The sequence below is a fragment of the Trichosurus vulpecula genome, chromosome X (genome assembly GCF_011100635.1).
Source record: "Trichosurus vulpecula isolate mTriVul1 chromosome X, mTriVul1.pri, whole genome shotgun sequence".
Taxonomy (NCBI): domain Eukaryota; kingdom Metazoa; phylum Chordata; class Mammalia; order Diprotodontia; family Phalangeridae; genus Trichosurus; species Trichosurus vulpecula.
In genome coordinates, this window is record NC_050582.1 from 24,642,758 (window position 1) to 24,665,667 (window position 22,910).

A 22,910-nucleotide genomic window follows, 5' to 3' on the forward strand; every position below is an offset into this window, starting at 1 on the left:
AAAAGTTTGCACATGTGTACTACTAGAAACATTCCATCTAGTGCTACTTCAACCACTCTGTACATGTGAACTGGAGACCTTTGTAAAATAAAATCATTTGTTCACAAAGCAGCACGTTTAACTTTCTAAGAGGTTTACACTAAATCACAACACACATATAATTTGAGAGGTGAGGAAAACAGTCTTGTTCTCACAATAGACAGCCACGCTTCCTTGGTCTGTTCTACAACACTAAACGTGTTAGCTAGATTGTAGGCTTCTACATTCAAAAGGCATCTCCAGACATTTAAGATGAGAAGCATCCCATATTTCAGTCTAAATGAGTACTGAGTACCAAAGGGCACTTGTTATACTCAGACTCTAAATGCATGATCTGTTGAATGGATGCAAGAAATAGAAACAAATAAAGAACTTCAAATATCAGAAACAAATATAAATCCATTTGAATTTTGAATATAAAAAATATATTTGTTCTTACAACTCCTGCTACAAGCTGTAAGCAATATTTTTGTTCCCTTCCACAACTCAGTCTGAGGCCAATGGACCCTTGACTTGCAGAAGAGACATACAGAAGAGAACCAAAATGTGGCTGTAGATGTAAAGCAAGACTCATTCCTGAACAAAAAGTTTTCTGTTGCCACAGCAAAACCACAAGTCTGCAATTATGAGTTACTCTTTCCCAGGGCAGAAAACATGGCCGGCAACCCAGAGTGTGGTCATTGGTTCCAAGAGACAATTTCACAGACAATGATAGCACTGGAAATATTAACTAACTATGACCAAATCTCTTCAGGAAAGAGATTGCTTCCTTTGAAAAAATTTGATTCTGGAGTGCAGAAGAAAAAATATTTTCTATTTGCCACCTTTGCTGTTTCTCTTTAGAAGCAATCTCTGGAAATAAAGGATGACACAAAAAGCTACTCAAATTAGGTCAAGAAACATTGCCACTAAACCTGGATATATGGAAGATGGCAGCATCGAGAGGAGGCTAGAATAAGAGTGAAGACACATGAGCTCACTCATCTTTCCCTAAAATGTGTTTGCTCTTCTAGACCAACAGCACCTTCACTGAAAGTGTCTGTCTGTCTGTCTCTTGATCATAAGAAACAAATTAAACTTCCTCTGAATCCAGAAAGATACCATTAAATGAAAGGTCTTGTTTTGTGTGGGGAAAGGAGGAGTGAGAATGAATGAATGAAGTTCCCCTTCAGGCTGCTTTTAGATTCAGTTCCACAAGGTTGCCTTAGCTACATAATCTCCCTCAAGTTGAAACATTTAAATAATTGCATCGAAAAACTGAGTATTTGTTTACAAATTCTTCTCCTGTGTGGTCTCTATGAAAACAACAAAGGCATAGAAGTAGTTATAGCAATGGGAACTCTGACCCACTTCCTCATCCCCAACCACGTCACAGGGCAAATTCCAAGCCCATGTGGCATGGGGAACAAGCCTTTAAATCTACCCTCTACATCGAACTAGTAAGAATAAGCATCTCAAACTAGAGGGAAATAGTATACAGTTTGTTAATAAGTATAACTCTAAGTAAAGACTAACTCCTACATTTTAATTCATAAAAAAAATTTTTTTAAAAATAAGAGCAATTTTACATTATTTAATTAATATTACATTCATTTAAAATAACTTGGAAAGGTTACCTAAAGCACTAAAAGATATTTGATAATCTATCAAATGATAAATACTAATACATACCAAAAAGCTCAAGGAAATATATATGTATATATACATATATGTATATATTATACATACATATGTGTGTATACATACATAAATAGACATATATATAGTGTTAATCTGTGGGAAAATTCAGTGAAGACAAAGCTAAAACAGATGCTGGCAATAGCAACTTTACTGAGAGTGGCTCCTTGGAGGTGATCTCAGTTCAATCTATGAATCACATTTGTACAGGGCAGGGTTAAAATTGAAGTCAGAACTAACTGATATCTTTGGAAAATTAGAAGCATGGGAGTGTGGTGAGACAAAGAGACCTTCAATGTCCTTTCAATTCCTTCGCCCCAGAGGGCTAGGAAGCAAGAGCAAGAGAGAACTAGTAAAAAAAAAAAAGGCTGTCAGTTATGTTAACCCTTCCAGACCCAACCTGACCCAACCCAAGCCAGTGTGGCTCACTGCAGAATGAGAAATGCTCTGCCTCACCAGAAGCTGGGTGCTAACAGTTCAGAAGATTCCTGGAGGAAAATATGCAAATAAGGCACAACTAGCGTCACAGGAATGGCTTCAACTGTTTCCCTTCCTGGATCCTGCACAGTTGTCCAGGCCTTGTGCTTCGCTGTGCGAATCACTGTTCACACCCTTGTAGGGAGGCAGGTTATACAACCAAGAAAGCAGCTCTTGGCCACCACCCCTTCAGTGCCCATCTCCTGAAAGATGTATTCTTCCTAAGCTATTTGGGGGGGTGGGGGTGGGGGTTTGAAGGGGGAGGGGCATCTCATCAGATCCCAAAACCATCTGACCAGATCTGTTAACAGCAATACTTGGAGGCTTACTTTCTCAGGTTAAAAAAAAATACTGAAGATCATTGAAACCAGACACAAATAGCTTCAAACTTGATATGCTGAAAAAGATACTTTTTTCACAAGACAACCCCCTCCTCCCCGCTGCCCCCCACCCCCCACCCTGGCCCCGGCCACAGATGTCTCAGAACACAAGACCAACCCCAAGTCCTTGCAACATGGTTTTTGACAACATTAAGATTACTCCCTAAACCTCAGTTTCATCAGTGCACTGTGAGGTCTGGCCAGCAGCAGTGGCTGGGCTTTTTCACAATGAGGTGTCATCGTCATCCCGGAAATCACCAACCAGGAGTGAGTGCTTGTCTGGCTCGCTCAGAACAATGCTGTTCAGGGACCGCTTATCTGAGAGCAGGGAGTTAATTGACGCTCTGCTGTAATTAACTATCTGGTCCAGCAAACCTAGCTTGGGAGAGTCTCTGGAGGTGTCATCAAGGCCGATGTGAACGCTAACTTCTGAAGGACTCTTCCGGCCTACCTGGTAGTGAGGCCGCAGTTCACACTTCTCATAAATAGGTTTCTTATAACTAGAAACACAGAAAAGCACAAATTAGTTTAAAATACTGGAATAAATAAATGTGGATGGGGGAAATGCTACAGCAATGTACAACTGAGCTACATACATACTTAGTAATAAAAAGTGTGTACTGTAGATAGTCACGGATATCTTTGGATGGTTCATTCTTCACCTTATGCTTTCCATTTCTTTCTATATGCTTCCATTAAAATGGCAGGGGTAGGAGGGCAAAGCTGTCACCACTGCAGTTCACTGACACATTCTATCTGATGAGTACCTGGGGCTGAATATCTGTTTTACATCTGGGCAGATGTGGTTAGAAGATTCAGTTAGCTGCAGCCCTCCAGAGAAGGTACAGCCAGGTGGTCCTCTATGGGTGCCAGCCTTATCAAACTGTATTATTCTAACCTCACTTTAAAGAGAAGCCCTTATTCTTTGCACCAGGCACTTCCCTTCTGGATCTTCAGCATCTGGGACCCACACTTGTACCTTTCAGGCTGCCAAGGGTGTCCCCCTGCTCAACTGATGTGGAGCTGAAAGGCCACAGCTGTTTTTTTTTTTTCACATTCCTTATTTTAGGCCAAGTGGGTATGATAGATGTTGTAAACAAGACAAAAAAGAAACAGATGCACTTTCCCAGGAAGGAATATCTCTTGGGAGTCACTGCAAGGGAGGTAGACCAGAAATATTCAGGTTTCAAAGTTGATCATACAAAGCTTGTCATGATTACAATAGAAAATTCTATTTCCTGTGAATTCTGGTCCTGAGAAGGAACTGGTTGCCCCCTGCCTCAGTGCTAGTGGTGGTTATATATTAGCTGCCTGTGGCGACAGTTATGGGCTCCCTTTTAATACTAACAAAAGTTTGGACTCTTACGGTCTCAGTTTCAAAACCTATTAAGACAGCCTAGTGATTATGGGTTTAGGGCAGAGGTTCATGCACTTCTTAATAACTATTTTTCAATATAACTTATTTCCTTTGTAATCTTGTGTATTGTATTACATTCATTTGAAAATATTACTCTGAGAAGAGGCCCATAGCCTCCACCAGACTTCCAAAAGGGTCTGTGACACACAAAATGGTTTAGGGAGAACACATCTGGCCACGCCACCACACTTACAGCTTGAGCAACAATGAAGAAAGCACCACTGAAACCGATGAAGCAGCCATGGCAGCTGATCCCATCCAGGGCTGCAAAACCAAACCAATGGGCATAAAGACTCCTAGAAAACAAACACGGTCTTGGGTCAGGGCTCTGAACCTACAGCCAAAGTAAGCCAAAGGTATAAAGACTCCTAGAAAACAACACAGGCTTGGGTCAGGGCTCCGAGTCTACAGCTTTGCTTGGCGCTGCTGAGACATCACCAACAAACAGAGTGACTTGCCTCCCTCTCCTTTGCTGGCTGTCCCTCAGTGCTCTATATGGGATGACATTATCCTCAGCTTGTTCTAGTTGCCTCTCATATATTTGTCCTGTTTCCCCAAGAGCATAGGCTCCTTGAGACCATGCCTTCTAGTTCTCTTCATATTCCCCCAAAGAGCCTAGTACAATGCTCCATATATAGTAGGCAGTACAGTAAGTAGTTGTTGATGGAAATAGTACATTTTAAAGGAAACACCGTAGAGGTCAGCTTAATGGTTTCCAAAGTGTTAGATTCTCCTAAATTGTAGCACCAAGGAAGAGGAGAAGTGATACATGCAATCACCTCCTAGTACTTGATTACTACTAGGCTTTAGGGTCATATCTTGGCCTTATACTGGGAGGAGGGGGGATATTCTCTGGCGTTTCCTCACTAATTTGGGACTCCCTTCTGTTGACTGTGGCCATTTTGACTGGGACAAGTAGAACTCCTTAGGCTAACATTCAAAGCTTTCTAGAAGCCCCTACCTTGGGATGTGTCCAACCTGACATATTACTACTACAGTGGCCCCTCTGTGCTTAGCTAAGCTAATCTGCCAAAAACATGCTAGTTTTGATATCCATGATCTTCCTCAAAACCAATTCTCCCTACTAGATGTTTTCCCCTCCTACAGTCCAAGCCTCTCAATCAATTAACAAGTACGTATTGAGTGCCTACACTTGAGGTGGGCAAGGGAAGTGGCATAAGGGAAATGTGAAGGCAGTCTCTGATCTCTGTAAACATTTATTAAGTGCCTACTATGTATCAGACACTGTACTAAGCTCTCAGAGAGCTTAGAATCTAGTGAGGAGACAAGAGAAACAAATTTCTCATCTCCCTCAATCCCTGAATCAAAGCCCACCTTCTTCAGGAAGTTTTTTTCCCCTAATTAATAAGTATTTCTGGTCTTTGTACTTGCTGGATAAACTGATCTGCAGTTGATTTCATGTATTTGTTTATTTCCATTTTGTCTTTCCAAATAGAGACCATGAAGTCTCATATACAGGTGGCATACAGGGTCCAGCCTCCCCAGCCCCTAATAAAGGACCCTGAACACAGCAGGCATTTGAATTCTTGTTAATAAGTTCTCTAGCACTGCCCTGGAGCGTACTTTTTCTTGTGTCTTATAGCTAGCTGGTCGCCCTTTGGAGACAATTTGCCTAAAGGGAAGGAAGCCCGAATGCTCTTCATTCCTAAAATGGTAAAGCAGCCCAGTGCTTTGCTGGAAATTATTGGCTTTGTTGAATAACCTTCTACCCCACCAGAAAGTCACACCCAATTACCATATCCTGAAAACCATTCTAGAAATCCAAAATCCATCCCATGCAGAAAACTGGAATGACTTCTGAGGAATAAAAACAGTAGTTGTTTCATACCAGCAGCTATAGGGATTCCAAGCAGATTGTAAATCAGAGCGAAAACAAAATTGATTCGAATTCTTTTGACAGTCTTCCTTGATAAGTCAATACTTGCTACCACATCCAGTAGATCATTCTGAAAATAGAAGCATTTGGAACATGAAGAAGAGAATCTAGCTTTACTTATAACTGTTGACTTTGCTTTCTGCACAGAAGACAGTAAGGTATAAGAAGGCTGGAAAGGTAGGAGGAGGCCAGGTTGTGAAGAGGTTTGAGTGCCAAACAGACAATTTTATACTGTGTTGGAGGTGACACAGAGCCACAGGAGTTTATTGAATGTCAACGTGACATGGTCAGATCTGCACCTGAGGAAGATTAATTTGACAATGGAGTAGAGGACATTGTCACATCCGGTTGCTGGCTCTACCAGTTTTGCTTATATTTTTTATTTGTTCCGAAAGAGGGTTCAATAGAGCGGGGAAACAATTGTGGTATGAAAACAAAAGGCATCAACAAAATTCTTAAAATATGTATTTAAAGGAGAGATGGGCAAGTGACAAGAAATCTTCCTTGTCCATCATATTTCCCCTATGTATCTATCACCCAATATTCTCTACTGAAGTTTATGTTGACAATAAACAGGAACAAATGTGGGACTTTGGATGTGCCATAAATCCCAAACATGGAAGCTTCCTCAACTCTTGATATGTATATAGGAAGGAGAAAGGTGCTTTATGTTCTACCCAATTTAGCTTTTTCATTTAAATTACAGAAAGGTAGAATACCTAGTAAGCACTTCCCAAAGCCCTGACGCTGAACTGTCACCACTTCAATGCTGAGCAGCACAGAAGTATAATGATGATATTAATAACAACAGCAGCACCTGACATACAGCGTTTTATGGTTTGCAGAGCACTTTACACATGCTATTTCATTTAAGAAAATTGCTGGGAGATAGGCACTATTTTTATCCCTATTTAAAGATGAGGAAACTGAGGCTCAGAGAGGCCTTGCGACTTGCTAACTCAATGTCTGTGATGGGATCCAAATTCAGGTTGTCTTGACCCCAAGCCCAGCACAGGATCCACTACATGAACTGTCAACAGGGAAGTAGCCAGATTTCTCAACATCTTTGGTGAGACTGCTACTCATCTGACGAGTTAGCTTTCCAAAAAGGTCCAGCCATATGACTTACCCTTATTAGAACCACGTCAGCAGCTTCAATGGCGACATCTGTGCCAGTGCCGATGGCAATTCCAACATTAGCCATAGCCAGCGCTGGGGAGTCATTGATCCCATCTCCCACCATCGCTACCCGCTTCCCCTCCTCTTGTAGCTGCTTCACCTTAGCAACCTTGTGAGAAGGAAGGACTTCAGCAAAAACTTTCTTAATGCCCACCTAGGGAAAGGAAAAAAAAGCCAATTCAATTCAAGAAACACTTCTTTAATTCAATGAGCATGATGTTAGGCACTTTAGGAGGGCGCAGAAAGTAGAAGAAAGGAGCTTACCATCTAGTTCAGGATTCAAGACTAACTCAAAATAGAGAGGACAAAATCAGTGGTTCAGATAATGCCCTCAGAGGTTTAGAAAAAGCAGAGATCTATGTGAGCTAGTGTTTATGGGGAGTTTCACAGAGGAAGAGGGGACTGAGGAAGGCACTGAAAGGGGAGGGGGAGGGGAGAAGAATTTGGAGAGGTGAAAAATAAAAAAAGAGAAGAGAAGCTATTCCTGATTACAGGAAAAGAGCCCCGAAAAGCTCTGAAGGTAGAAATGATTACAGTACATTGTGGAAGGCACTTAGGATAAGAGTGTCTTATTTAATCATCACAAAATCCTTGGGAGGTAGGCACTATTTTTATACTCATTTTTATTGTTGGTCAGTCTTTTTTTTAGCCAAGTCTGACTCTCCATGACTCCGTAGAGGGTTTTCTTGGCAAAGATATTGGAGTAGCTTGCTATTTCCTTCTCCTGCTCACTTTACAAATGAGGAACTGAGACAGACAGGTTAAGTGACTTGCCCAGGGTCACATAGCTTGTAAGTGTCTGAGGCCAAATTTGAACTTGGGAACATGAATCTTCCTTATTCCAGGCCTTGACTTCTATCCACTGCACCACCTAGCTACCACATTTTATTTTATTATTTTTAAGGGAATTTATCATTAATATTTTCTTTTTTTTTCCAACTTAACATTCTTTTTTTTTTTTTCAATTTTGAGTTCCAAATTCTCTCACTTCCTCTCCTCCCCTCTTGTTGAGAAGGCAACAATTTGATATAGGTTATACACATGCAATCATGAAAAACAAATGTCCACATTAGTCATATAAAAGAAAACAAAGACCAAAAAACCCAAGAAAAATAAAGAAAGTAAAAAAAAGTATGCTTTGATCTGCATTCAGACTCCATTAGTTCTTTCTCCAGAGGCAGAGAGCATTTCTTTATCATAAGTTCTTCAGAGTTGTCTTGGATCATTTGTATTGCTGAGAACAACTAAGTCATTCACAGTTGATCATCATACAATGTTGCTGTTACTTTGTATACTGTTCTCCTGGTTCTGATCACTTCACTCTGCATCAGTTCATGTAAGTCGTCCCAGGTTTTCTAAAAGCACGCTGATTGTCATTTCTTACAGCACAATAGTCTTCCATCACAATCACACAACATGTTCAGCCATTCCCCAATTGATGGGCATCCCCTTGATTTCCAATTCTTTGCCAACACAAAAAGAGCTGCTGGAAATATTTTTGTATATATAGGTCCTTTTCTGTTTTATTTTACCTGTTTGGGATAGAGACCAGTAGTGGCATTGCTGGGTCAAAGGGTATGCATGATTTTATAGCCTTTTGGGCATAGTTCCAAATTGTTCTCCAGAATGGCTGGATCGGTTTACAATTCCACCAACAATTAGTGGCCCAATTTTTTCACATTCCCTCCAGCATTTGTCTTTTCCCTTTTCTGTCACATGAGCCAATTTGATAGGTATTTTAATATGCATTTCTCTAGTCAACAGTGATTTAGAGCATTTTTTCATATGCCTATATGATAGCTTTGATTTCTTCATCTGAAAACTGCCTGTTCATATACTTTGACCATTTATCAATCGGGGAATGGCTTGTATTTTTATAAATTTGACTCAGTTCTCTATATATTTGAGAAATGAGGCTTTCATCAGAGAAACTCGCTGTAAAGATTTTTTCACAGTTATGATTACTCCATTCTATTTTCCCTTATTTAACCTTCCCTCTCTGTCTCATCCCTCCTCAAAAGTGTTTTACTTCTGACCATCTCCTCTCCCAATCTACCCTCTCTTCTATCACTCTATTCTCCTCCTGCTTCCCTGTAGGGTAAGACAGATCTCTATACTGAACTAGGCATGTATGTTATTCCCTTTTTTGAGAGTAAGGTTCAAGCCTTGTCCACCATACTCCCATCTTCCCCTCCACTGTATAAGTTCTTTCTTGCTTCTTTTATGTGAGATAATTTACCCCATTCTACCTTTCCCTTCTCCCTTCTCCCACTACATTCCTCTTTCTCACCCCTTAATTTTATTTTTTTAGATATCATCCCATCATAGTCAACTGACCTGTGCCCTCTATCTATGCATACTCCTTCTAATTGCTCTAATAAGGATAAAGTTCTTAGGAGTTAGTATCATCTTTCCACATAGGAATGGGAACAGTTTAATTGAATCCCTTATGATTTCTCCTTACTGTTTACCTTTTTATACTTTTATTGCATCTTGTATTTGAAAGTCAGATTTTCTATTCAGCTGTGCTTGTTTCATCAGGAAAGCTTGAAAGTCCTCTATTTCATTGAATATCCAATTCTTCCCCTGAAGGATTATACTGTTTTGCTGGGTAGGTGATTCTTGGTTGTAATCCTAGCTCCCTTGCCCTCCAGAATATCACACTCCAAGCCTCTGATTCTTTAATGTAAACTACTAAATCTTGTGTTATCCTGACTGTGGCTCGAAGGTATTTGAATGGTTTCTTTCTGGGTGCTTGCAATATTTTTTCCTTGATCTGAGAGCTCTGGAATTTGGCCATGATATTCCTGGGAGTTTTCATCTTGGATTTCTTTCAGAAGGTGATTGGTAGATTCTTTCCATTTCTATTTTACCATCTGGTTCTAGGATATCAGGGAAGTTTTCCTTGATGATTTCTTGAAAGATGATATGTAGGCAGAACCAGGAGAACATTACACACAATTACAGATACATGGTATCTGTAAGGACTAACTTTGATAGATTTGTCTCTTCTCATCAATGCAAGGTTCAAAGACAGCTCCAAAAGACTCATAATGGAAAAAGCTATGCACGTCCAGAGAAAGAATTGCATAGTCTGAATGCGGAGTGAGGCAAACTATTTGCTCTCTCTTTTTTTTCCTTCTTTTTTGGTTTCATTTCTTCTTTCTCATGATTCATTCCATTGGTTATAATTCTTCTTTATAACTAGACTATTATGTAAATAAGTTCAATGCAAAGGTATATATAGAACCTATATTGGATTACATACTGTCTTGGGGGGTAAGGGGGAGGAGAGGGAGGGAGAGAAAATTTGGAACTCAAAAACTTGTGGAACTGAGTGCTGCAAACTGCATATGTTAAAGTTGAGCTCTGCTTCCAGGGTGGAGAAGGCACTGTCCCAAGCTTCAGGTTTTGTGTGCTACTGTTTTCAGATCTAGAGGTCTATAAGTTTTCAGGTCTTCCAAGATAGTATAGTATGATCTTAGGAGAGGTGAGGTCACTGTTATCTTACCCAGTTGCTCTGGTCTGTGAGCAACACAAATCCTCTCTTGCACCCTGGTACTGTAACCAGGGTGCCCGCTCCCCTGCAACTACATGCTCTAGTGTGCTAGTGTTCCTCCTCGTCCTGGGACTGTCACCTGAACCATGTATGAGTCCTATACCCAGTACCAACAAAAGGTCTCCTTCTGACCAGTTGTCCAATTCCCTTACTATCTGTGGGCTGAGAGCTCTGGAAGCTCCTGCTGCTGCTGATTCAGTTGCCCCCAAGGCACGTTCCTAGCTTGCCTTGGTGCACCATGTGCTGGACTGTTCTTACCCAGTGAGACAGACCTTTCTTGCTGACCTTCTAATCTGTCTTGGACTGGAAGATTGTTTCACTCCATCCTTTTGTTGGTTCTGCTGCCCCGGAATTCGTTTTGACATGTTATTTGGAGGGGAATTTGGGAGTTCTCAGGGGAGTCCCTGACTTTACTCTGCTATCTTGCCTCCACCCCCTTAGCTGCTCTGTTTTAAAGATAGGGAAAAGTAGGCTCAGAGAGGCTGTGTGGCTTCCTCTTGCTACTCTAAGGATTTCAAGGTTTACAAAGCACTGAGCTCATAATTAGTTCTACTTTGAAAAGGCCTTAATCAATTAAGTGACTTGCCCTTAGCCATCCAAGTAAGTGTCAGAGCCAGGACTGGAACCTGGGTCTCCTGATTCCAAGTCCTCTGATGCTCTACCAGTAACACAATACTTCCGTGGCTACTCATCTGGAGGACTTTGACAGCATGGCCAATAAGTTTGGACTTAATCTTGCAGAGAATAATGGGTCACGAAAGGCTTTTTGAGTAGAGAGTGTCATGATCAAGGTACTGTTTTAAGGAGATTAATCTGGCAACGATATAAAGGAAGAATTAGAGCCTGGAGATAAAAGAAGCCATTAAAGTGAACTCAGCATAAGGCAATGAAAACCCAGATAAAAGTGGCAACGGTGGGAATAAAAAGGAAGGGGAAGAAGGGAAATAAGAATTGATAGGACTTGGTCACTGAGTGATGGGTATTAGGTGTAGCACAAACATCCTATGCTATAGAACTTAGCAGAAAGCTTTTTTCCTCCCATCCCAAACACTTAAATCTCCAAGAACTGCCAACAAGGTCTAAACCAATGTTGTTCTAAGAGTTGTTCCCCCAACTTCTTAGGTACTACTCCATTCTGAAGGTCTGTCTCTGTCTCTCTCTCTCTCTCTGTCTGTCTGTCTCTCTCTCTCTGTCTGTCTGTCTGTCTCTCTCTGTCTGTCTGTCTCTCTGTCTCTCTCTCTCTCTCTCTCTCTCCAGCTAGGGAGAATGGGTAGCTGTGGGATTAATAGCTAGTAGGGGGTAACAAAGGGGGAGATACAGCTGAAGACCCACCTGCCCCTTCCCTGAACCAAAGTCACCTGAAACTCACCTGGGAGGCAATAGCCCTAGCAGTTTTACTGTTGTCTCCAGTCATCAAAACGACTTCTAAGCCCATAGATTTCAGTGTGTGGACAGCCAGCTCTGCTTCAGGCTTCACTGTGTCAGCAATGGCTATGAGCCCACACAACACACCTAATACATGGCCATGGACAAAATACACTTGGCTTAGAGCATAACCAACACAAAGCAACATTCTGCCTACTGTCTTCAAACCAACAGAGACCAGTGAATTCTAACCAACTGATGCCTCTCTTGATCAGGGAGGGCATAATGAATCAAATGACTCTGAGCCACATACTAAAGTCTATAATGGCAAAGCTAACAATAAACCTCCATTTTTCCTTATGGGAATGTTGCCAAGAATGAAGGCAGGGGTTAGTGAAGAGGGCAGGAAAAACAGAATGAGGAAGGAGACAGAGATGGATAATAAAAGAGCCTCTCCTTTCCCTCAAACAGGCATTTGCTAATAGCCTTAAACATATCAGTTAACTTAAAGATCCACATAAAGGACATTTCATATTAGGAGAAGATTACCGCAACTGTGCAGATGAGTCGCTTAGGGGTCCATTTTAAATTAGAAGATGAAGTGGTATAATGTAGCTTCATCCCAGACCTAACATGATTATAATAAAATATTGCCTTCCATTCCCCTCTGAATGGACAGAATAAATCTAAATATGGTGATATTTCATTTCTGTTCTATTAGACATTACCACCAAATACAGGACAAAGAAGTACAGAATGGTCTGGTCAAAAGCAAATGCAAGAGAATTCAATTATGTGAAATCTATTACCTTTAATCAGAACAGCTGAATTATTACTAAATTGAAGCATCTTTTTTCTTTGCATTCAAACATTAGCTGATACAGAGCTACCACTGAATACTTCTCCAAGGAAGAGTTCAGAAGCTCTCAAAAACATACACAGAGCAACAGAACTAACTCCTCAAATTATTCCTGGTATTTCTGCATCAGAACACCACGTTTTAGAGCAAAGCTATAGAAAACTTTTACCATCGATGGCCACTAGCACAGCTGTCCGGCCTTTCCTCTCATGCTCAATCATTGCATTGTCCACGTCATTCTTAATGACAAGACCATTTCTGTTCATCCATTCACGGTTCCCAATGAGAACTGCGTACTTCTGAGGATTCGAAGCAGCTGAAAGAAGAAAGCAAAGTATTTTTATCCAATTTTGTGCTATTATTGCTTGGTGGGGTTTTTTTTGCTTTGTTTTGTTTTAAGAAAAAGCATATGTGGAACAAAAATGGATTTTATATTTTGGGACCATAAGTAGCATAATGCATATGTAAACATACTTAATATGTATGCAAATAAGTCAGAGTACTTATGAGAATCATTGGTGAGTCTATGCAATATCAGATAATTCAGGTAAAGCATATGGCTAAGATGTACCTAGAATTAATTACATGGCAGTGTGTTGGTAATTTGGGAGAAACAAGCTACAGTTAACAAAATGATTTGTGTTTCTAATCTTGAGATTTCAAGATTGCAAAGTCTGCTTCCTGCCCTCAAATGGTCTACAAATGATACTAAAAAAAAAAGATAAGTAACTTACTGGGCATCTGGGCATCAATAATCAAGGAAGAATGACCTGGCTGTTCATCGTTTGCATCAAGTTCCATCAAGGATGCATTTTTAAGATTATTTTCCTCGACTTGCCAGTCACTTTTATGGAGCAGGGCTTCAATGTTGGTGACTTTACAGCTAATGCCACAGCCTGGGACAACTTGGAAATCCGTGCAGGTACCCAAAGTTTCAGTGTCCAGCTCCTAACCAAAATAAAACAAAACCCAGAAGGAAGGATGTTACATCCTCTTCTAAATGTCACAAGGTCCTCATTTAACCAGAGCCAATGTAAATACTATAGTTTAACCTGTATTTAATTATGAATTATCAGGCACATACTGCGAAGGATTCAGCTGCTGATGAGATGTGAATTTTTTTTTCAAGAATGTAGGAGCTAAGAGTTAAGTCATATAAGGAGTCAGTGGAATGATGAGAGGGGACTTTGAAATTTTTTCTTCTCAATTTCATTCTCTAATTACTACCCAAAGAATACATACTGATTAGATCATTTCCTACATGCTCAAGTAGAGCACCACAAGGTAAATCCTGAATTATTTCAGGCTCCATGTTCAGTGAAGGTCAGAGGGGAATCAACAACAGTCTCCCCTGGTAAGTTCCTTAAGGGAAGGGATTTTGAAATTTTTGGTCTTTGTATCCCCAGTACCGAGTACACAGTGCCTGGCAAGCAGTAGGTGCTTAATAAATGTTTCTTGATTGATTAAAAACCAAATCTTTACAATATGGTGCTGTGGCCATTAATGACCCAAAGATTTCATTCATTCGTTCAGATATTTCAGTGCCTGCTATGTGCAAGGTGTCACACTTGGTGCTGGGGGAGATACAAAGCTATGTAAGATAGAGACCCTGCCCTCAGGGAGCTCCACAGGCTGTTAACACTCTTCACTGTTCTCAGGCTCTCAGTATCTCTCCCTGCCTTTACTGTACATTTGGGGTATAAAGAATCTAGCTGGTCACAGTTGAAGGGTAAGGAGAAATAAAATGAAGAGGAAAAAGATTCAGAAATGTGCATGCAAAGAGCAGAAGTAAGCCCCAAGCATGACTTGCTGGGCCTTCTGTTTCTGTCAGCTCACAGAAATGATCCATGATCAGAATCAAATGCTTGTAAGGTCATCCTACTTCACAGTTCAATACAAAAGGATCGCTGTGGTACAAAAGAAGGAAAATTTCCCACCTGCTTGCAGTACTTGGTCACTGCTGCTCCCAGTGGGTGCTCACTGTTACTCTCAGCAGTGCCCACAATAGCCAGGATCTTGTTGCGTGACATTTTGCTGCTTTCCACTAAAAGCTTCAGCTGATTCACTACTGGGGTTCCATGGGTTATGGTTCCAGTCTTATCAAACACCACCACCTTTACCTGCAAAAGTCAAATACACCATGATGTTTCATGATACTCCTTACCATCATCAACTTTGCAATGTTGAGGAGGGGAGTTTCACTTTTGGCAAAAACACTGGCTTCTTAGGTATTTTTTAAAATGGCCTCCCTTCAATTATTTTTGAGAGAAGGGGAAGGTAGGGGAAACTGGGGAGGAGGAAGAGAATCAGAGCTGTAGTAAATCATCTCTACTCCTCCCCCAGCCCACTGTACATGCTAGACTAATGACTGTACACGCATGCTAAACAACTAGAGCAAGGGAGTTCTTGACCTGGCTCCTGTAGACCCCAGGGAGTGCATGGGTAGAGTTCAGGGATTCCATGAAGTTTAAGTTGGATGACAAAAAAAGGGACATCATTAGTTCAATATAATTGATTTCCCTTATAACTCTGAGCATTTGACTTTATCTTTTTAAAAGCATGGTTCTGAGAAGGGGTCCAGACCTTGTTGTGAAGGGCTGACTGGCACTGAGTAAACAGAAGCTCTAAAAAGAGGTGGCTTCCCAGGCAGCCAGGTTGCTCCATGGAACCTCAGATTAGAAGCTAGACGAGAAATGGTGCTCAGGTTCCCCAGGGTTGGGAGCTCAGTTTAGAGTGGGAACAGAAGCAGACTGAAATGAGAAAGAAGGCGCCCCAACACTGCAGAGGCTGACTGCGAGTGGCTTGACCACTGTTCCAACTCTGTCCTAAGCAGGGCTCAATCTCCCACATGTGCTTAGAGCTGCCTATCTGTATAGAGTTTACATGTATACAGATAGAGTTTATTCCTTCAGAATATCCTCACACTGGCAAGAACGTAGTTTTTCTGTAATCAAAAACACAGGTCTGAGATTGGGTAACAGACAGCTTACTCTAAGGAGAGGAACAATGGGAGATAAAGATAGCCCTTCACGTTTGGAAAGCACTTCAATGTTATCTGTGTGCTATTCCCAAGAGCCGCGGGAGGCAGGTAGATTTGATGTTATTGTATGAGTTAATGGAAGCTCCGAGAAGTGACAAGCCCCAACGTGGCAGTGGGCCTTCTGTGTAGACGATATGACCATACTCTGGTCTACACAGTTCTGCATGAGCCAGCTGGATGAACCTGCTTCTTCGCTTACCTTGTGGGCCATCTCAAGGGGCTCTCCACCTTTGATCAGGATGCCATTCTGAGCTCCTACCCCAGTGCCCACCATAACAGCAGTGGGAGTGGCTAAGCCCAGAGAACAGGGGCAGGCTATACACAGCACAGTGATAGAGGCTTGGAAAGCAAATCGGATTATCACTTCCGTCCGGGAGATGCTCTTGTTGTAGCCCTTACAAAGAAAGAAGACGTTCTCATTATTACCTCCTACAGTGCTGAATGGGACAACAGAAATGCAGGATGCTTAGACATTACAATTCCACCTGTAAACTTGGCTTCTGCACTTGGCTACAAATATACTTGGCTCCAAATTTTTTCATTACAAGAGAAAATCTAGAAAGAAACATTTTTTTTCATTTTTGATCATAAAATAAGTCCAAGTCAACTATTAGATTAGCCATGCTCCTATACGTAGGATTTCATTCTTGCTACTGCTAAAGATGGAAAATTCCACACTAAGAGCCAAAGAGAAGAATTCAATTTCATCTGCAACAGAGATGAGCAATATTTCTGAGACTTCCATTAGAATCTATAAAAATGAACTATAATTTATACGACAACATGCCATAGTGAAATGAACAATGGATTTGGAATAAAAGGAGAAACAGTGGTATCATGGAAAGAGTAGTAAATTCAGAGTCAGAGGACCTGGGTTCAAATCCTCATTCTGCCACTTAAGCAACAGTGAGACCTTGGACAGGCCACTTCACTTCCGGGGTCTCAATTGAGGGCAGAGATCACATCTTTGCCTTTCTTTGTGTTCCAGCACTTCATACAGTGCCTGGCACATGGGAAATGCTTAATAAGTACTTGTTGACTGACACAGGTCTGACTAAACTACTTTAATATTCCACCCAGCTCCAAATTGATAATTCCAGCAACATCCCTGCAGATCTAGTAATGGGAGCGAAGTTTCTCCATTAGTTACAGAAATGGCAGCGTTCAGTGATCTCAAAGATGGAGATAAACAAATGACCTTTGGGGAAAATCCTGTAAAGACACTCACCCTCCCTAAAATGCAACAGAAATTTCCTGGTAAGAAACAGCTTTCAAAATATTCCAGTTAAGCATGTACTTGACCAGCCCGAAGCATTTAAAGAAATCTTTCTTATTTTTAGATTTCACAAAAGACTAGTAACTTAAGACAAATATATAGCTCTTTCAATTTAGTCTTTTCAGTAACTTGGGGATCTGGCAGTGATGAACCGAGGCCAATTACCTCTGAAGAGACATGATAAAGCAACAGTCTCTTATTCATTTATAGCCTTAGGGCTTTCAATAAACACTGGCTGACACTGACTTACTCTTAAGTCAGAAGCTACAGAATCACAGAATTTGAGAGATGTAAGGGAGCCCAGAAATCATCTAATCATGGGAGGAAACTCAGGCACCTAAAGAGAAAAGGATTTTTCCAAGGTCACTTTATGTTAGGAGTAGAGCCAGACCTTGGATTCAAGTCTTCTGGTTCACAGGCTACATGTGCCTTTACTTCTATACAACATCTAGAAGACTGTCACAGAATTAGATACATAAGGCAAGAAAGAGACCTTAAGATGTCATCTAGGAGCTTGTCAAAAATACTAGAAAGGAAATAAAAGATAAAGTGCTCAAGAAAAAATCAATTATACAAATTTTAAAAGTACAATATAGATTTTAGGGAAGTGAGAAATAAAAAATAATTCCTAGACCAAGATGCCAAAGGAACATTATACACCTATACGAATGCCCGACACGGTCTCCCTAGCCTTGTGCTCCAGACTTTCCCCTTCTCCTCATATACACCCGAGATTTTCACAAAATGTCAGTTTCTGCTAAAGCAATGGCCAACTAAATTACTTACAAAAACCAGGTAGGAAATGTGAAAGTTCCTCCCAATTAAAAAAATAAAAAAGAAAGTTCTTACAAACCACTTACAGGAAAATAGGTTTCCACGACTTCAAAATTAATAAATCCAGTCACGATCCAGGCCAAGAGGGTAACAACAGAGACAATGACAATGAAAGGAACAAAATAGCCGCTAAGTTTGTCTGCAAACTGCTGGATGGGAGCCTGGAATTTCAAAAAATGAAAAAAAAAACACATTTGACTCCGAGTCTTTTTTTTCCTTTTTTTTTCCTTTGAAGATAGTACATGACTGGGCCTGCTGTGGAGAAACATCTTTTCTTGACCCCCAAATTAGCAGCAACCACATGGTCTGTCCCTGCCTCCCTAGGGCCCATTACGATGCTCTGCCCAGAGGTGACACTAGCCTCTCCAGCCCAGCCCAGTCACCTTGGATGTCTGTGCTTCCTCCACGAGCTTGACAATTTGAGAGAGGGTTGTATCTGCTCCAACATGGGTTGCTGTGATGAGTAGTGACCCATTCTGGTTAATGGAGCCAGCAATCACTGAGCTGCCTGGCTTCTTGGTCACAGGCATGGCTTCCCCTGGGTAAGGAGGTAAGAACAGTCCTAAGGGAGCATGCAGAAACAATGGCCTAACAATCCTTAGGTAGACTTCATTTCTGTGGCCAGGATTTGTGGTTTCATGAGTGTAGAAAACTCCCAGGGAAGAAACTCTTTGTGCCAATGCAGGTGTAGTCTGAAAGAACTGCTTTGGGCACTAAGAGGTTCAATGACCTGCTCAAGGTCACACAGCCACTTGAACCCAGGGTTTCCTTATTCTGATGCCAGGTCTCTGTCCGTCTTGGCACAGTTTCCAATAGTCAATAAACACTTATCAGGTACCTATTATGTGTCGAGCACTGGAAATGCTAATATAAAAAAGAACAGCAGTTCTTGCTCTCAAGGAGCTTCCAAGCTAATGGGGGAAGAGGATACACAGAGGGAGCTGGTGGTGGAGATGAGGGACAGGCCCAGGAAGGTACTGGTGGAGAGCTCAGAGAAGCCAGTCGAGAACGAGAAGATGTTCTGAGCTGGGCTTCCTCTTTCATGGAGCTTTGGGAGTTCATGGCTCCACCCTCCAGTCAGAGGGCCAGAGAATGCTGATGGTAAATGTTTACTGACTACTGCCAGTCTCCCTTGTACATTAAGACCTTCCAACTCCACTGTGATCAAGAATGAAATACAAGGATCCTGAGCACACAGGGTACAAAGGGGCCTCACATATATAACATATAATGTCAGATCTGGAGAGGACCTTCGAGACTATCTAACCTAAACCTGTTTTGAAATGGCTAAGAGCCTATGAGAGAGGAAGTGCCTTGCCCAACATCCCAGCTAGCTGGCCTGGGGGCAGAGCTTGGCCTCTGATCCAGTGTTCTTCTCAGCATACTGCCTCTAAACTAAGGAACCCGAGGGGAGATATGTTGCCTGGAGTTATCAAAAAGTATTTTCATTGTAGATAGAACCTGGGTAAATAGATGCCTAGTAAATGTTAGCTTTCCCCTCATAACATGCACTCCTTTCCCTAAAGGATGGTTCCAAGGTCACTTCTGGGGATACAGATCCAGGCCCTCCTTTGAGACTACTCCAGCAGCCCCACCTTGGTCCTGAATCATTCCTAATTCCAGAGGCCAATTTTAGAGCTACCTCAATCTCCTCCAGTTTGGGTCAAGTTACATAGGCTCCCTAAAGCTATTTCATGTGTACCCTAAAAGAGCACTCAATGGAGGCATCCTTGCTTCCTGTACCTTGAATGGCCTCTTCCTTCCCCTCTGCATCCATTCAATTCCTACGTGTGTTTTCTGATGCCCAATTAGAATAAGTCTGCCCTATCTATCTTCTCCTTTACCCCAGTGTTAATAAAAATTTCCCTTAGACTTTGAGAGGCATTTTGCTCTGCAATTGAGTCACTTAGCATAAAATGATAGATTATAGTAATACTTGTTTATTTATTTTTCTGTTACTAGACTGTAAGATAAAGGCAGGAACCATATCTTATCTAAATTTTATACCTTTTCCAACACCAGTGAGCTGTATACACAGTAGGTATTTAATAAACACTGGATGCATAATAGAATGAACGGATTTTCAGGGGGTTCTCTGGCCTGGGGATAACCTGGGGCCAGGCCAGAAGAGATTGCTGCTTACTAGAAAGGAATCTCGTCCTACTTTAGATCCACATCCCTGGAATGCTGCTAAAACTACACCAGGGATGGGTGACAAGGGTGAATGTATTTGTCCAACAATGTCAGAGTCCGTTAGGTTCTCTACCAGACCGAGTGATTCCACAGTCTCCTCTGGCTACCCACTGCAAGATTCACAGGAGCACAGGCAAGCCTCAAGCAAACAGAAGATGTTTTTATAACAAATGGGCTTGGGGAAATTAGCTGTATGGATTATTTTCATAGCAGCATGATTCTCAGTAATCATAATGTACCTATTACCCTAAAGCTTCTGGAAAAAACAAACCCTAAACTAGCTCCCATCTAGTTTGTAGTTATTCCACAGAGATATGTATATGTGACGTGTTGTCTCCTGGAGAGGAGGGATTGTCTCATTCTTGTCTTTGTATCCTCATTGCTTGGCACAATGCCTGTCTGGCACATAGTAGGCACTTACAACACAATGTAGAGAACACTGGGCCTGGAGTCAGGAAGACCTGAGTTCCCACTTACTAGCTGTGTGATCCTGGGCAAGTCATTTGACTTCTCTCTGCCTCAGCACAATGCCTGGCACATAGAAGGTGCTTAATAAATACTTATTCAATCTAGGCAATTGATTGATTGAAAACATCCAATAGTTTGTGAGCTTTTCTATCCTTTCCCAAGCCCCTGAAATGCCCTACCTGTGATGAGGGACTCATCTACCATCGAATGACCTTCAATAACCCGACCATCCACTGGGAATTTGCCCCCTGGAACCACTCGAACGATGTCTCCTCGTTGCACAAGTTCCACATCCACTTGTTCTTCACTGGAAAGGAATCAACATGAAAAGTCCTCATGATAACATCCTCCTCTGCCCTGCGTCTCTCCTATACACTTTGTACAGGTTGTGTTACACACAGATACACAACTTGTAATAACATGGTCAGAGACGGAGCTGCAAAATACAATTTCGACGGATTTTCTTTTGCTGAAACTTCAAATGTGTTGAAGAAATTTTATGACACTATGGAAATGAAGCCAAAGGTGAGAATTCCAGAGGAATAATTGTCAAATACCTCAAGAGGATGTTGTCTGCATCTAGAGTTACAATAGTTGCCTCTGTAGCTTGTAGTGAAATTAGCTTTGCAAGAGCCTCTGATGTTTTCCCCTAAAAAAGGGAAAATATTCTGTAGTAACAATGCTAAAGGAATAAAAGTAAGATAGCCCTCAGATCTGGGATGGCAAGACAGCTGTAGTAGAAAGTTAGTATGGGAAATATAATTGGATCAAACCAGAAAATTTTTCATGACAATTTGGATGGGCACCCCAAACATGTTTTTTGTCCCATTATATTTTTTTCTGCGTAAAAAGATTTGCTACAGCTATACAGAACGAATTTCTTGCCTTTACTAACTAAATCCTCCCACGGGTATTTAAAATAAGCTTTGTTAAAAATCCTCATCGGTGTCAGCCTTTCAACAGTCATATCAATGTTCCCCAGCCCGGGTCGCTGAACCCCCTAATGGGCCCGCCTCATTTGCTTCTTTTTACCTTTGCTATGTGCTCCAGCCAGCGCCCCAGCGCAATGAACACAAACAGCATAGGTGGAGTGTCAAAGAAGGTAATGGGGTTCACTTTTGCTCTCTCAGCCATTGCAACCAGGAGGATCACCAAAGAGTAGGCAAATGCAATGGTGGTCGCCAGCACAATGAGCACATCCATGTTAGCAGTCTTATGTTTCAGGGCTTTGTACGCCTGGATGTAGAAATGCCAGCCTCCCAAAAACTGCAACAGCAAAGAACCACAGATATTTCTCCTAGTGAGTCACAAACAGCCACATGAAGGAACTTTAAGTCAGGTAGCTTTGGGTTTATTCCTCAGACCAGGGGTTGGTAAACTCCATCTGTTTTGGTACAACTGAAAGCTAAGAATGGTTTTTTTGTTATTTTTAAAATCAAGTTTTGTTATAGTTAAAAATGTTAAAACCATTCTTAACTCACTGCGGAAGGAAGAGTGATAATGGCTGGATTTGGCTCTCAGGTCATAGTTTGCCAACCTTGGTCTTAGAAGCTAAAGAAGAGATTTTGAGCAGGAACAATGATGATATATCCCACAAGGATCTTCAAATGGTCACACACAAGGATAAGCTTTCTGCTTCTCCCATGGAAAGCAAGAACTGTTTTGTGTTTTTCCGTAGCCACTGTACCTGACACATAGTAAGTGCTTATAAATATTTGGTGAATATACATGTGTTTGAAGCCTTTGGGGAAGAATCTAGCTCCTCTCACTTGACCCATGGGCTAGACTGCTATCCTGCAGACATGTTAGGATGTAAACCTGACAAAGTGGAAGGTCCTGTGATTTTTCTGTTATGTTTGGACAAACGGGGATCAGGAAAAGACTTGCATTCTCTTGTCAAGTACATTCTGTACATAAAACTTACTTCCCTTTTTTCTAGGATTTCAACCAGGGGTATTTCACAGGATATATGATTTAATAGCTGTTTTCTTTTTTCCCCTTATGGTAGACTTAAGCAGACATAACTAGGAAATGTGTCCTTAATTCCAATAAAGTGAGAGACCTAGACTTAAAAAAAAAAAAGCAACTCCCCTTAGGTACAGCTGCCCTTTTCAGTTCAAATTTCAAGATTAGTTTGTCTAATGGTCTAATGGTAGTGCCTCAGGAAACAATGACCTCCAAAATCTATTGCTTAAGTGATTAGACAGAAATAACACATATAACTTATAATATGTACTGACAGATTCAAAT

General features: G+C 41.3%; 1 protein-coding gene across 1 annotated transcript in view; it reads right to left on the bottom strand.

Moving 5' to 3' along the window:
• Positions 1-2,678: 2,678 nt before the first annotated feature.
• ATP7A (ATPase copper transporting alpha) overlaps positions 2,679-22,910 on the bottom strand; it is a 63,487-nt gene continuing 43,255 nt past the window's right edge. The window contains exons 10-23 of the mRNA XM_036740328.1: positions 21,693-21,926; positions 21,218-21,309; positions 20,840-20,967; positions 18,383-18,537; positions 18,026-18,160; positions 16,089-16,283; positions 14,787-14,969; positions 13,584-13,797; positions 13,019-13,165; positions 11,995-12,137; positions 7,017-7,220; positions 5,840-5,957; positions 4,184-4,286; positions 2,679-3,073 (exon numbers count right to left, since the gene is read on the bottom strand). Coding sequence (XP_036596223.1) covers positions 2,797-3,073; positions 4,184-4,286; positions 5,840-5,957; positions 7,017-7,220; positions 11,995-12,137; positions 13,019-13,165; positions 13,584-13,797; positions 14,787-14,969; positions 16,089-16,283; positions 18,026-18,160; positions 18,383-18,537; positions 20,840-20,967; positions 21,218-21,309; positions 21,693-21,926 — 2,328 coding nt within the window. The 3' untranslated portion in view covers positions 2,679-2,796. The remainder of the gene's footprint in view (positions 3,074-4,183; positions 4,287-5,839; positions 5,958-7,016; positions 7,221-11,994; positions 12,138-13,018; positions 13,166-13,583; positions 13,798-14,786; positions 14,970-16,088; positions 16,284-18,025; positions 18,161-18,382; positions 18,538-20,839; positions 20,968-21,217; positions 21,310-21,692; positions 21,927-22,910) is intronic.